At 37.6% G+C, this 14,979-nt stretch overlaps 1 protein-coding gene and 1 long non-coding RNA gene across 4 annotated transcripts; one reads left to right on the forward strand and one right to left on the reverse strand.

The window, feature by feature from the left end:
* Positions 1 to 2,359: 2,359 nt before the first annotated feature.
* LOC131784155 (S-methylmethionine--homocysteine S-methyltransferase BHMT2) lies at positions 2,360 to 12,759 on the forward strand. 3 transcript variants are annotated; one of them, XM_066160441.1, is made up of 10 exons: positions 2,360 to 2,492; positions 5,643 to 5,778; positions 6,318 to 6,421; positions 7,790 to 7,984; positions 8,439 to 8,586; positions 8,915 to 9,112; positions 10,726 to 10,856; positions 11,343 to 11,440; positions 11,764 to 11,864; positions 12,393 to 12,759. In XM_066160441.1, exons 1-9 carry the CDS (start codon positions 2,448 to 2,450, stop codon positions 11,858 to 11,860), a joined length of 1,152 nt encoding a protein of 383 aa, XP_066016538.1. In that variant the 5' UTR covers positions 2,360 to 2,447; the 3' UTR covers positions 11,861 to 11,864; positions 12,393 to 12,759. The 3 variants fall into 3 exon arrangements, with proteins under 3 accessions (XP_066016538.1, XP_066016537.1, XP_066016539.1); XM_066160440.1 differs by lacking the exon at positions 12,393 to 12,759 and having other exon boundaries at positions 11,764 to 12,354; XM_066160442.1 differs by lacking the exon at positions 12,393 to 12,759 and having other exon boundaries at positions 8,930 to 9,112; positions 11,764 to 12,354.
* A 215-nt stretch (positions 12,760 to 12,974) lies between these two features.
* LOC131784212 (uncharacterized) lies at positions 12,975 to 14,703 on the reverse strand. Its single transcript, XR_009340189.2, has 3 exons — positions 14,553 to 14,703; positions 14,202 to 14,478; positions 12,975 to 13,192 (listed from the first exon to the last, which is right to left on the reverse strand). It is a non-coding gene; the product is annotated as an uncharacterized lncRNA (long non-coding RNA).
* Between the last annotated feature and the right edge of the window lie 276 nt (positions 14,704 to 14,979).

Here is a 14,979-nt window from a genome sequence, read left to right on the forward strand (position 1 = left end):
AGGAACAGTGAGAAAATCGATAGCTGGCAGAAGCCATAACACCATAACGGCCTAAGACAACAAGTCACAACAACAACGGCCGTGCACTCGGACTAAACTACATTGAGGTTTACCGGAATATTTTTCTTTTTCAGAAAAAAATCGTACATACCTCAAATTTACGTGATAGTGATAACATTTGTGTCCTCAACCGTTTTAAATAAGTCATCGCAGCTAGACTTTACATTGTGATTTCTCTTCACACATTTCAACCGACGCTATTCAAACTGCTTTTCCTTTGCTATATCAAGTAAACTGGGTCCTAAGGGCCATACACATCAAAGACAAAAAATGCGGGACTAAAATGTCGGGTTCGCCTTGGTTTTAAAAAAAATTAGACCGTCCAATTTTTAAAAACTAAGGCTAACGTGACGCAATGTTTCATGACGTCATGGTATAGAGAAAACTATCCATGGCCCGGACTACATTTTAGAATTAAGTTTACTTGAATAAATTGTTTATTAAAGCACAATGTTTTGAGCTTTCTTTTATGTTTAAACCAACTTTACACTTTTTAAATGTTTAATTTTAAATTAAAGTTGCTCAAAAACCTTTTCAGTCTATGGGGCATATTTTTGCCAAACCTAAGGATCCTGTCACGGAAGAACAACGAACCTACGCTATTTATTCTATTCCGTGCAATGACTGTGATCACGAGTATATCGGACCAAACATGTGACAGACCAAACGTCAGTTTGGTGCACGTTTGAAAGAGCATCAAAAAGCAGTCTTCTTTTGCAAAAAAGAAAATTCAGCTTTGTTGGAGCAAACATGCCTAACCAACCATACAATTGGATGGGATAAGTCTAAAATTATCACCACTAATCGACGTTACCACCAGCGCCTTTGGTTGGAAGCCTCGCATGTCAACTCCGCCCACGCTCCTTTAAATCGTGATGATGGCGGCTTACTTCCCGACGCCTATTTACGCCTCGTCAGAAAAAAGGGCAGCTAATTAGTAAGCGTATAAAAGGACCTCTTCTTGCAGCGTTTAGATCACCCTTGATAAAGGCACTAGACAGGAGTGTCGAAACGTTGGGTCTATGAATTGTAACTTCTCGGTTACATTCATTAAATCTTGAAACCAGAGAAGCATCAAACCATGTCCGATTGTCCACCTGGTTGCCATGTGAACTTTAATATATCACACTATTAACTTGTTTGGTTTATACTGAATAATATTATATCTGCAGGGTTACTTTCACGACGAACATAGATACCCTGCGGTACATTCCCTCTAATAAGCCACTTCTCCGTTTAAATCACCTACCTCTGTTGTCGAGATTGCTCACAAGGTATCTGTATACCCAAAATAAGTCAATGCTTAAACGGTACTTGATATCGATATTTTATGTCAAAAGTAGTGTATAGATATAATCACTTTCGTTTTTGGAAAGTTTTTAACCTTCAGTGCTGAAATTCGACAAGAAGGATCCCCTACGACAAGGCTTGAAAACAGTGACGACAAATTTCTGTTTTAGATCTTTCACAAATTATGCCTTCCATCCAAGGAAAAGTTTTGTGCCACCTATTCTTGAAGATTAAAAACAATTTAAGAGCAAATCATTGTGATATTCTCTCGCAACTTCACTGGTAGAATTGAGATCGTGGATCTTTGTACCTCGAGAATATGAACACCATATTGCAAGAAAGATAAACTTCTTTTTCGAAATTACGTGTAATCCCTTATTTATGAATTTTCAAGAAATATACTTTTCTTGGGTTTCATCATTACTTACCCTTGAGATAGGTTTGACTGTTTCTCTTTTAGTTACATGTTTTTCTTCTGGTCAACTGCTTAGAAAGAAACATTCGGAAACCACATCCATGAAATGGCATTTTGTTTGTTCCTGACTTCTCCCTTTCGACAATGTGCAACCGCTCTTCTCTACAAACTAATATTTTGAACTTGTTGTGCGTTTTTTTTTTTATACTAAATGATTTTAGTGATTGTTTCAAACTTAAAAAGTTTCTCCTTTATGCCAAAAAAGACAAAAAATCCCTGAAAATTCAAACTAACTCAAATTGTGAATAAGTCGATTCATCAGTCCGTGTCTCACACCCAATCCATAGTCCGTAGTCCGTAGTCCATACTCCTTGGTTAATATTTTACAACTGTCTTGTTTACTTGTGAATCTGACTAATGAGTCAATTGGGAGAAAATGAAGAGGATCACTTTAGAAGCTTCATGTACTATTTCATAGTACATAAAGCCTCCAAACTGAAGATGAGCTAAGATTACTATCAGTATGGAGTGAGAGACAGTAGTTGACATATGTGCTCCTCGGTCCCCCATTACTTTCCAATTACTTTCCAATCATCTTTCGGCGTGTCGTCCTGTCACAGTCACCCCACTCCCCCTCGACAGTTTGTAGAAAGGATAGCCCTTTATTGTTCATGTGAAGCCCATGAAATTGGACACGACATTGGCTATGTCTGCTGCTGAAGAGAAGGTAAATATCGCCAGGATAATTTCATGATAATTAAATTAATTTTTAAAATTGCCCATCCGATCCGCTGCAGTCCAAATTTGCGAGGTAAACTAGTTATGCCGATGCCTTAAGCTTGTAAATTAGTATGTAAAAACCGTGTAATAGTGTGGCTACATGACCGGCGGCTGGTCAAGGTTTTCAAATAACTAAATGACTGGCAGTCGGGTATTTTTCCAAACTTAACGAAGAGAGAACCTGTACAATCCAAACAACCACTTTTTGTTTAGGAACTGCTAAGCGATCCCGAATTGATTTATAGATGTCATATCTCATGCTCGATTTACGTTGGGCTCAGAATACGGAGCTATCGTCTTTGACACTTAGAAATGCGGCATGATAACGGCGAAATTGGTAATTTCGTTCGCCTGTACATAAGAGCATTTCTTGAAGCCATTAAGTTTGGCCTATGGTATATATTAATACTAGCATATATTAATAGTGATTATAATACAGCCAGTAACGCAATGACTTAATGGCCGGTACCATCATGACTTAACGGTTACATTTTCGTCGGCATTAAGGGAAATTCTAAGATAGCTACCAACGCAATGACTTTTCCAGCCATATTTGCGTCAGTTTACAAGGAAATTCTAAGATAGCCTCTAACGCAATAACTTAACGGCTTAACGGCTATATAATTACGCCGGTATACAAGGAAATTCTAAGATAGCAAGTAACGCAATGACTTAACACCTACCTTTACGTCGGTATATAGGAAAATTCTTAGATACATGTTGCCAGTAACGAAATGACTTGACGGCTTCACTTGCGTCGGTGTAAAGGGAAATTCAAAGATAGCCAGTAACACAATGACGGCTACATTTGCGCGGTATAGATGGCCAGTAACGCAATTCCCTTTTTGCACTCCCATGGTTTTTCATTTTCCAAGACACGGATACGAGTCTTCATTGCACCCGTTTCAGATTTGTAAAAAATGTTTATCTAGATCCAGATAGACGTAGACTATGCTTCGAATTAAAAAATTTCGTTTAGTTGATTCTAAAGTTTGCAAGACCGAACACCTAGCTATTGTCTTTTTTTACTTTGTTTGTTTGTTTGTCAATAGTGTTCCTGTTTGGGTTTGTCTCACAGCCATGGTCTGGACCAACAACAGAGTTCCTGAGTTGGTTTTTGTTTTCAATGATTGGCTTCTATTTTGTTTAAATCATTAAGTGCTTTATTGTTCATTTCTATTGTTCTTGTAAAATTATTTGGGTTAGCAAGTTTACCAAGAGTTGTAACTGCCCAAGACCAACTGGCCCATAACCCAAACATGTTCACCAATAGATTACTTAGGAGGTGTGTTGGAGTGATTAAGTGTAGTATTAGTAGTTGAGGTAGTGGTAGCAGAAAGTTGTCAATATGCTGGAGAAGAACAATAAGGAGAAGTCAAAAGTAGAGTCTTGGTGCCTCTTGCTGAGAAAGTCCCCTAAGTGCCTCTCTACAATATTAAATACAAGGTACTACTTCTGTTTGAAGGCATGGCCCAATCTGGCCCTCTTGCTGTTTCATAGCTCACCTCATCAGATTCCACAATCTCTACTGTGTTTTCCTCTTTCTCCTCTCACTCTTTTCAGAGCCAAAGCCATCTACTCCATCACCTTTCTCCTTGTCTTTCACTTATCTGACACTGGCTGTCATGACTTCCTCATTAGATTCCACAATCTCTATTGAGTCTTTTCCCTTGAAAACAACTCCCTCAAGTTTGAGGGTGATGCCCAAAAAAGGGTATCGCAATAATATGCCACTTTCTGCTCTTCCAATCCACATAAAGAAATGTCCAGTGGTAACCAGTTTGATTTGGAGAGCTGATGTACACTCTGCTGGAATTTGCCCCAGCAAATACCAAATCAACCTTGTCAAAACACAACAATTTTCTGAGTCATCTATCACACAAATCAGCAATAGGCAATTTACGGCTCACAGTCATTGCTAAAAAGATTGTAAAAACTTAACTTACCTGACAGAATATTTCTTCTCTATATTTATCCAAGAAATAACAGCAAATAAAATCAACAGCTTGAGCACAAAGCAAGAATTGATGGTAATTAAGTCAGTGACCATAGAAAGTCTCATGTGGTGCAAAATTTTTTGCCACAAGTGTGCCTCACCCTTGAGTTTCAACCTCTAATGTGTCATGAACTCCAAATTGTGGTCTTGCTCCTATTCCTCAGGGTCTCAGTGTATTCAATCTCCTCCATATGGCTTAGCAGTTCCTCATTAACACATAAAATTTTGGATTGTAAAGACTCTTTTGATTTGAAAAATTTAGAAAAATATCTGATTGCTGGTCATTTAGTGATTTGAGAACTGTGACTGGCAGTTGTCATCAAACAATTTCTTGGTGTCGACATCCATGACTCCATCTTCTCAGCCCAGCGTCAACTAAGCATTAGATATGAGACTCACAAATCTCCTTGAGATCACTAAGTAGTTCTCCATCAACATGTAATAGTTTGGATTCTGCAGAGTTGTGAAAGTTTAAGATCAGACTTCTGATCATTTATGTAATTTGAGAACGGTGACTGGCAGTCTACCTACTGCAAAATTTGTGGATGTCAACATCCATGGCTCCATATTGTGAGCCTAGCGTTAGACACGAGATTTATAAATCTCCTCAAGATTGCTTCATAGTTCCTCATCAACATGTAATAGTTTGGATTGTAAAAGTTCTCTGGATTATTTTATTAAGTTTTTAGATCCAACTAGCCAGTCATTTAGTTATTTTAGAATCAACCTTATGCAAAATTTAATTTCTAAGTGTCAACAATGATATAAACTGAAACAACTATTCACCTCAGTGTTGCACGGCTTGGTAAGTATCCACAGTATCCATATACCTAAAATGACCTAAATTGACCTAACATTAGGGTATTCTAAGGTTTTTTGTTTTGGATTTTAGGTCATCTCTTGTTTTAGTAACTACAACCACTAGCCACCTCCACTTCGGTAAACAGTTATTTTTCATTACTTAAATGTGCAAAAAAATTTGTGGCAGCTAGAGGGGAGAGTTAACATATGGATCTTTGGAGTTAAGCATCAGCTGTGTAGTATTTCGGTAATTGCAGGTGTAGATACACAGTATTTGTTGTAATATATCTGTCTTTTAAGTTTGGTATTTTAGAGAAATTAAATGCTGGAGAAGTGCTTGTTGGAGATGGTGGAATGACACATGCTTTGGAGAAGCGTGGATATGTGAAAGCAGGTCCTTATACTCCAGAGTGTACAGTGGAATATCCAGATGCAGGTTGTAGTCTTCTTTTGTTGCACCATAGGCCTCAGCTATGGGGCCTAATTACAACCTCACTTTTGTGAACACCTGTAATTGAGAATATTTGAATTCATATTTAAGTGGGTGCTTGATTTTTCAAACATATTAATGGAGTAGTTTCTTTGTAATAGCAAAGTTATCTTAGAGATCACCAGCTTCCAATCTATTGACCTTCGCCTATATACGCTCTATATCTAAATAGAATTTATTTCATATCATGTCCCCCAGCATGTGATTTAGTTGTGTAAGAGCAATCACACCATCACAGTGCTCAGCTTATGGATTTAGAACCCTTTTGAATTAAATTTTTTTATTTATGCCAAAAGTGAGAGGATATTTCAGGCTAATTTTGATTTTTTGGTTTTGTGGTCATCCTACAAGGTGGAAAAAAAAGGGTTGCAAAGAAACAAAAGATTGTAAGGGTGGTTGTTTCTGAATTTAGTTAGATTCATGAATGAATAAAAACTTGCCTTAAAAAAGTATTGCAAGAGGTAAATGGAATTGATTGTCAACAGTTAGACAACTTCATCGGGAGTTTGTGCGAGCAGGAGCTGATGTTATTCAGGCCTTTACCTTCTCAATGGATGATGATATGGGCAGCTCTGAAGCTAAGCATGGGGTTCGTAGATTGTTATTAAATATTTATCAATTTGCAGTCATATGAATAGATGAAGCCCTTTCTTGAAACAGTTGGTTTTAAGAGGTCAATAATATTTTTTTGTCAGATTTTCCTGTCACAGCTTGGTTGTTGTTAAAATGAAATGTCAAACACATGTTAAAATCCCTAAAATTATATCTTGGTAAAGCAAACCCTAGGGTACAATAACAAGTGTCTTGTAAGGGCCTAGACCTAACAGCATATGTCTGTGATGAATTTGATTGGTTTGCAAAGTCACTTGACTTATCATTACATTTTTAATGTTCTCTATAATTTTCTTAGGGCATGGCTGTTCTTGTACCTTGAAATATCCATTGATTCATATAGCATACAGAATAAAGCCATGAAAATTGCTTAAGATTTCCTTTTAAGTTAGATTATAATATTTTGATATCCCCTTGTGAATTGTACCTCAAACAAAACATTTGAGAACTTTATAGTTAACCCAAAGCTAAAAAAAGCTAATTCAGGTAGTCTTCAGTCATGGGTATTTTGGTAAGGACTGCAGGTGCACCAAACTTCTATGGCTGAGGGCTGAGCCTAATAGGTAAAGATCACCTTGATATATAGAAACAACATGAATTAATGTGTTGTGCAATTTGGTTTTATTCTGTTTGTGTGTTTTTTGTTCATTTGCTTGTTTGAATATCCAGTGGGGGAGTTTGAGGAAATGGTTACTTTCTTGTCTCCTTGTCTGATAGAACAATCATTCTTTGCCAGCATAGAAATAGATCCCAAGAAAAATCTTACATTTTGTATATGAAATTAATTTAATTGTACAACAGAAGGTATGAATAAATGAGTATACACCCTGCAGTGAAGTAGAGTCCAGTTCTGGAAGGAGTATAGATTCTCCTGGTTGCTTTATAGTTCTGAAATCAGGATATCAAAATAAAAGCTCTTGGCTTATGGGTAACTGGCTTGTAACAACCCGTTGATAAGCACCACCACCAAAGATGCACCACCCCAAAACAAGTTCAATTCTAAAAAAGCACCTCCCCAAATATGTACCTCCCAAGTAAGCCCCATCCCCAAAATAGTTTTTGGGGATGGGGAGTGGTATTAATTTGGTAATCAGGGACTTTGGAGGTAATGTTAATTTGGTAATCTGGGCGATTGATAGCGGTATTCTGAGAACAGAGTGTAGTGCCTAAAATAGAGTGTGATCAAACCTAACATGCTTTTTTAAGTTGACAAGAAACCATAACACACTTTGCTCCTGAGGAATTTTTCAAAATTAATGTTAATTCATAGTAATTTTAAGAATAATGATAACTAATAATTTAAAGGATACACGTTCAGTCTTTATATACTTGGAATCTTTCTTAGGCCATAAAAATAAACCAGGCAGCATGTGACCTTGCCAAAAGTGTCGCTCAGGAGGGAGGAGTATTTTTCGCTGGATCCGTCTGTCAGACAGCTTCTCTGTATTCACAAGGTGCTGGAAAAGAAATTGTAACGAAGAAGTTTAGGGAGCAAATTCAGATATTCATTCAGAACGATGTTGATCTAATTATAGCTGAGGTAATTTTATTTTGAAATGTACTTGTTTGAGTTAATTTTTACTGAAATCTGCATAATGAAGCTGAACACTATGGTTATTCGTTGTTAATGTTAGCGTTTTTACAGCAGATTTCTATAGCTTGTTACTACAGCGCCTGGTCAAATTTAAGTTAATCAGTTTGACTGAATGAAGACACGGGACGTTTTTCGCAGAAGGAAGGACACCTTTCACTGGGGAGTAAAATACTATCGCACTTTTCGGGTTATACCCCCTTCCTTCTAATGTTACAATAAGGTTATGTAATCTCGGAAAAGTCCCTTTTGCTCTTATTAGATATTTTACCGAGATACTTGCAACCCATTTTATGATACTCACACCAAAGAAAATAATGTCGGAATTGAACCCTTCAAATGTACTGCATCCTTAGAAACTCGTGTCTCATGGGTGTTTATTGGTTGAATGTTTCTCCGACAGTTCTTTGCGAACGTAGAAGAGGCTGAGTGGGCAGTAGAAGTAATGAAGTCCACAGGGAAACCAACAGCAGTAACCTTATGCATTGGACCTGATGGCGACAGTTGTGATGTTCCTCCGGGAGAATGTGCTGTTAGACTCGCGAGGGCAGGTACAGGGAGCCAACTATAAAGGTCGACTAAGGAGGTCGGAGTAGTTTGCTACCCGTGTTCAACTTTTCCACCAGCGCAGCAGTAGCTTTGAAATTAGTCGATGTTGCTCTCTTCCAGGTTGAATTTAAATAAGGTACCAAAAATGCGTTTTCCTTAGCTTATGTTTCTGACCAAAAAAGATTGGAAAATGAAGAAATTTGTAAGAGATAATCACAAACAAAGAAAGCAGTAGGGAAGAGGAGAGTCAAAGAGAAAGCGCTTCCTTAATATTTTGACCCCAGAGAGTAGATTGCTAAGCCGCATGCATATACACTACTCTTACATTAGGCCTTGTGGTTTCAGGGGCTGATATAATTGGAGTCAACTGTCGCTTTGACTCAAACATCACTCTAATGACCATTGGTTTAATGAAAGACGCGTTGGATAAAGAAGGCCTCAAGCCTCATCTAATGGCTCAACCAGCTGGTTACCATACCCCTGATGCTGACCGTATGGGATCTGCTCATCTGCCAGAGTCACCGTTTGGTGAGTAGTAACCATATGTCAAGATCTAGGTAAATAACATTTTGGCCTTTTTAAATTTGGTGACTGCGTGTTAGAACATAACTTTGACACAACGTGCGCTCTGATTGGTCAAAATGTCGTATATTTGGTTGTATACCCATAGAAAACTGAAACATCTTCCCACCCTATCAAATGGCGCCACACGGGGAGAATTCCCAGATTTTTATTTGTTAACGCCAATGTTTGGAGGAAACGAAGAGTACACTTTGCACGCCGAAACCAAAGATTTTATGGTTATAACATTATCACATTTCTTATTTAAAATGCAGTCCAACTAACTGGTTGCTTCGGTTTAATTCTCCGCTAAAGTTCCCCAAACTGCTCGCTGAGAAGGAAAAGTTGACAAGTTTTCGCATCAAGAAAATTGTTGTGAAAACTCACTGGATCTTCATTTAGATATTTACCTGAGAACAAAAGCCACTTACAAAGTGATGAGGCACCCAAGATTTATAGCAATTCAATTTGCTATCCTCGATTTCGGCTTTTATTTGATACTTTTTGCCTAGTTCATGCGTTTTAATCGCTTTCTGTAAATTTTAACGAGGACTTCATGAAAGCTTTAATTCAAGCTAGGCAATAGGAAAAAATTTGGTTGAAGGAAAATAGTGAACCGCGAGTAAACAAAATAGTTGGACGGTGTTTTATCGGTGCACACGGCTCGATGTTGTTGTCTTTCGATTTTGCCGTTTTTGTTGTGCAATAATGTTATTAACGAATTTAATATTGAGTTCTCACAATCGTAATAAATTCCAGTTGTTAAAATTTCTACAAATGACCTTTATTTTTCTGAAATGGCTCCGGAGAATATTAAAACTGCTTAATAAGTTTGCCAACTTAAAAAACTTCCCGTACAGATTATCAGATCGCAATCGCAGAGGTAGGCTTATTTTGGCCTCAAAAATCGCGTTTTCTCCGTCCAAATTGAAATATTCTTTAGTAGCACTTTGTAGTCGTGCTTCGTCTTGCATTTTGCTATTTCTCGTAAGTTTTCTGTAAAATTTCTGTTTTAATTACAGTCTTCGCTCTTCTGGCCGGCAGTTCATTCGGTTTCCGGAGCTTTGGTTGGTTTATCGCACTTTTTGATGGGTTTGAGAATCAACGACTTGATCAAAGACTTAATCACAAAATAAGATTAAATTTATCATTCTTTCTCACAAACTTAGCTCATATTTATGTCGAAAAGTTTATAAACCACTTGGCTGCGCCTCGTGTTCTCCCAACATTTCGCGTGGTTTATTAGCCGGTGAACCGATGGAAAGTCTGGTTTATTGTTTAATTATGTTAACGGAGAGCAAGGTTATTTCTATGGACTTTTCATAGCTTGAACTTTGAAGGTGTTTTCACATGATACTTTCTCAGTATCAAAAAGCGAAATAGGAAAGATGCATAGTCCTTTGAGTCAAATTTTGGATATATTTTTATACGGACGTTTTTTACTCATCGTTGGGGTTCTAGTTACCTTAATTCTTTAACTTCATTATTACTAATTTATTTTCACGGAAGAGGGCCTTCATCCTTTGTTAACTCGTGAGCCGATGACATGGAACAGGTAACTAACTCGTTCTACCTTTCAGCTTTGGAAGCTCGAGTTGTAACTCGCTGGGATGTACATAAATACGCTCGGCAGGCCTATGACATGGGAGTGAGATTCATTGGTGGCTGTTGTGGTTTTGAGCCCTATCATATCCGGGCCATTGCGGAAGAGGTTTTTATTAAATAGTTTTTTATTAAATTATTTATATGAGTGTTTGGGAACGTATCTAAGATTAATCTCGATGTGCAGTCCATCTGGTTTGTCGCACGTCGAGCTCTTCACTTGGCGGAGAGAACTTGTCTCGTTACGACCCTAAACAGGAGCTGCGACGAGGACTAAATTGATTGAGATTATCATGACTTTCGAACTCCATTAAACCAAGCGTGGAAAAAGTAACTGGGTCAAGAATTTTCCTTTAACCTGATAAGTTGAACGCGATTAAACTGACTTTGATGCCCCATTGGAGCCTCCGCACCATGACGTGTCATCTTAGCTGTCCAACTTCCGAAAGGGAATCTCGCCACCACGTCATCCCACAAATCAGTGTTCTTAAGAAAAAAATATCCTTTCATCTTACATAATTATTCCTGTAACAAGTGCATGATGATGATTTTAGCAACACTTTGACGGAGCGCTCCTTCTTTGCTTTTGCTTTAGTTGGCTCCTGAAAGAGGAAAGTTACCAGCCGCAAGCGACAAGCACAGTCCTTGGGGAGAGGCTCTTAAACACCACTCACAACCAGAGATTCGAGCGAGGTAATTGCGTGGGTGACAGGGTTGGGTTAGGGAGAGGGGGTGGGGTAAGTCTTCGAGGGAAACGAACAGTAAAGCTGCTTCGGCATACAAGTGCAACAATTAACGGATTGTCGTCATGGAATAGATAAAGTTAGATAGCTCGCCTAAGCGAATTTTGACTCAAGCACAAGCCCTTCGTCCGAAAAGTGGAGGATGTGAGTTATTTCTGCTTGTTTTGTTGATTGGAGGGAGAAGGTATGTTATTAAAGTAAGCATGGTAACAGATGATGTTCTTTCATTTTGAATTTTTAATTATAACTATCTTGACATCTTTATTACTCTAGAGCCAGTAGAGCCTACTGGGAAAATTTAAAACCAGCCAGCGGACGGCCGAATTGCCCGGCATTGAGTGGACCTGGAAGACTGGGTTTATTTCAGTGAGAATGTATGGTTAATGATAAAAACGTTACAAAGGAAAAAAAATGGAAATCGTATTTTACTTGTTGGTTAACCAATCGTTTAGTATCAAGGTTAAACAGGTGTGGTCATTACCAAGGCGACAAAGGTTAATTGTATAAAATACCAAATGCTTGCGCTTTGACAGATCAGTACTCCATACTATCAAGGTTTACATAAAGGTGCAAAACGTGAAACACGACGCACTCGAAAGTGGATCGACATAACGTAATACGTTAAGGGGGAATAAGCTAAAATGAACGCAATTGTTATCTTATCTTAGTTGTCAAGCTAAGTGAAGAGACATCGAGGTCAGATATTAATGTATGATCTTATTTATGAGGTCGCAACAAAAGGACGTCGTTTTGTATGAATAAGAATGAATGCATACATTTTTTAAGCCCAACACCTCAACTAGCTGATTGATGTTTTAAGCACTATTTTTTTTAATTATTGCACCAATTAAAAGTGTGGACTACCATGTCGATGGTTTCTTATCTCTTTTCTCTTCTTACAGCTGATTCCGAGCTTAAGCCAGCTTCAAACAGTGCCCGTGAAGTTCTGAAAGTAACCAGCTTCGCTAATTTCAGTTTAAGCAGCCTCTCCTATCGCTTCTTTTGAGTGGCTACTACGCTTTGGAATAACAATTCTTTAAACCATGGACATCCAGTGGCTTAAATTCCCTTTGCTTTTTAGTTAACCGTGAGAATGTTTCGCTTCGTTAGGGGACATTTGTGGTTGTTTCTTTGTGGGGATCGTTCTAGGGACAGGATGAAGGGCGGGCTTATGGTGAATAACTGATGGTTTTTATTATTATTTTTTATTATTATTATTATTATTATTATTTACTTCACTGACTTAAAAGAGAAGAGAAAGGTAAAACTGTACTTTTATGCCCAATTGACGAATTTCGGTTTCTCAAGCGTAGAAATTTGTCGGCTGGGAGTGCTGCGTGAAAAGAGAACTGAAAAAAATATAGGGAAACTTGTTCTTCCTCGTGATCAGCAAGCCCGGTAGATCACAAGTCACAAATATATTTTTCTGTACCAATAATCGTGTTTTAAACTTTACAACATGACTTGCGGACAAACCAACGACATAAAGTTTGAAAGTTTTTATAAATCACATTGTCGTTACATTACAGTTTAAAATGTAGAATTGCAGACTAGCATTTGAACAACTAATTGGTTGCTACTGTTCGAAAATGTCTTTAGCTGGAAAGTATTCAGGTGTTTTTTTTTTAACTAACTACAATATGCTTATTACATCTAAATAATCTTGTTCTTTGACTTGATTACGCATGCTTTACCATGGCATCTGCAAAATAGAAATCGCAAAGAGTACAGTTTGTAAGATTGCCTCAATTATCAGAAGAGGGTTCGAAGCAAATAGTTGCAAAGCTAAATGTAAATGGGGAGACGGGGAATTGGATCTTAAGTTTCATGCACGAAACTGATCGACAGTTTTTTTTTTTAAAAAAAGGGAGAGTTAGAGAAAGTTTTGTTTGTTTGGCTCACCTTCCTCTCTCTTGCGAAAGGTAATTAGCAATATTGAAAATAAAATGAAAATGCTTTTAACTTAACAAATAGGCAATTAAGAAAAATTCGAATAAAAGATATTCACGAAACAAAACAAACGGAATCTTCTGTTTCTGTTTGTAAGGCAGAAATTTTTAGCGGCCAACGTACTTATAAACTATACGCTCATATGTAAAGAAACTGTACGCTTGCTATGTGATTGGTCGCTATTGATAATCTAATGGAGCACAGACAGACAACTGACTTGATCACAAAAACCTTTTTGCTTGGTCTTCTTTTGGTGATGGTTTGTAGATTATCTCGCGTGTGAGCAGACAAAATTGTCGAGAAATGAGCACTTCATGACCACAATGATAACAGTTAAGGAACTTAAACTAGAACAAATCTTCGAAAGCTTGAGATTGAAGTTATTGTTTATCTCTATTTAGTCTTTAAAAAATTCATTCCATTTTAACACATTACTAGGGCATCAGTGGTGCACTAGATCACTGCACGTATGCTATTACGTTGTCTCTTTTCTACCACATTTTTACTTCTGTGATCTTTAACTCAGGCACAGGCACAGACGCACGACGCTTTTATTTTTTCTCAGTTTCAGTATGAATACATGATTTAAGAAGCCAAATGTTTTACTAGGAAAGACTTGCTGAACCTCAAGTTTTGCTAGATGTTAAATATTTGCTCTACGACTGTCAAATAGCAAATTTTACTCTAAACGTTGATTTTTAGCTTACATTGATACGTTGTTCGAAAACTAGCAAGGGAAACGCCAGTGCCCTATTTCTTACCTCGGTTATCCGATGGCCTTACTCTCTATAAAACTCTCGCAGTTCCTCTGTTCCGAGCCTCCAGTTGTCTCTTTGATTAAATTTTCTCCTGTTTTCTGCAAAGCTGATTTTTCTTCGGTTTTTAAACAATTCTTCAAGTTCGTTCTGTAACGGTACGAACGCTTTTTTCCCCACCCTCAAATGGCTTGATGTCTCACTTGTTAGTAAAGCGAAAACAGCGAGAAAAACCAGAAATGCAGCATTTTTCTTTGTAGAAGCCATTTATATCTCACTAGAACTTGAAATCAGAGATAAAAGGAAATAATATTTTGATTTTTGAACACAAGAAATTGATTATTTTCCAAAATTTACCTCGACAGAACACCTTGCCTTTCAGCGTTCCCTCCGATTTTCAGAAGAATTAAATCAGGTTAGCAGAGTCAGTCTGTTTTATGTCCTCAGTTGAACACGCTGATTTTCATATGCTGACCGGAAAATGCTTCTTCAATTTTCGGAGGCCGATTTTTTCTTAAACAGCTTTAATTTCTTTGTTTGTGGTCGTTCTTTCCTTTCAGACAGCTGTGCGGCGAGTATTTTTGCGTTTCTAGAAGGAAGTGACTGTGTCGAAAGAAATAATATTTTTTTGCAGGTTTACTGTCTTTAGACATTTTAACGTTGGTTGTGTTTGCCCTCTTTTTCGTTGTTTGTGTTTTTTTAAACTGAATAAAACTGAAGAGCTCACCTTTTTCTTAGACTCGAAAGATGATTCCTGTCGTTATTTGTTTTATTGATATTGAAA

Source organism: Pocillopora verrucosa, chromosome 13 (genome assembly GCF_036669915.1).
Source record: "Pocillopora verrucosa isolate sample1 chromosome 13, ASM3666991v2, whole genome shotgun sequence".
NCBI lineage: Eukaryota > Metazoa > Cnidaria > Anthozoa > Scleractinia > Pocilloporidae > Pocillopora > Pocillopora verrucosa.

Coding starts and splice junctions, on each gene's coding strand:
- LOC131784155 (XM_066160441.1), top strand. CDS start 2,448: ATGAAATTGGACACGACATTGGCTATGTCTGCTGCTGAAGAGAAG. Junction 5,779..6,317: donor AGTGGAATATCCAGATGCAG/GTTGTAGTCTTC, acceptor GATTGTCAACAG/TTAGACAACTTCATCGGGAG. Junction 11,441..11,763: donor CAACCAGAGATTCGAGCGAG/GTAATTGCGTGG, acceptor TTATTACTCTAG/AGCCAGTAGAGCCTACTGGG.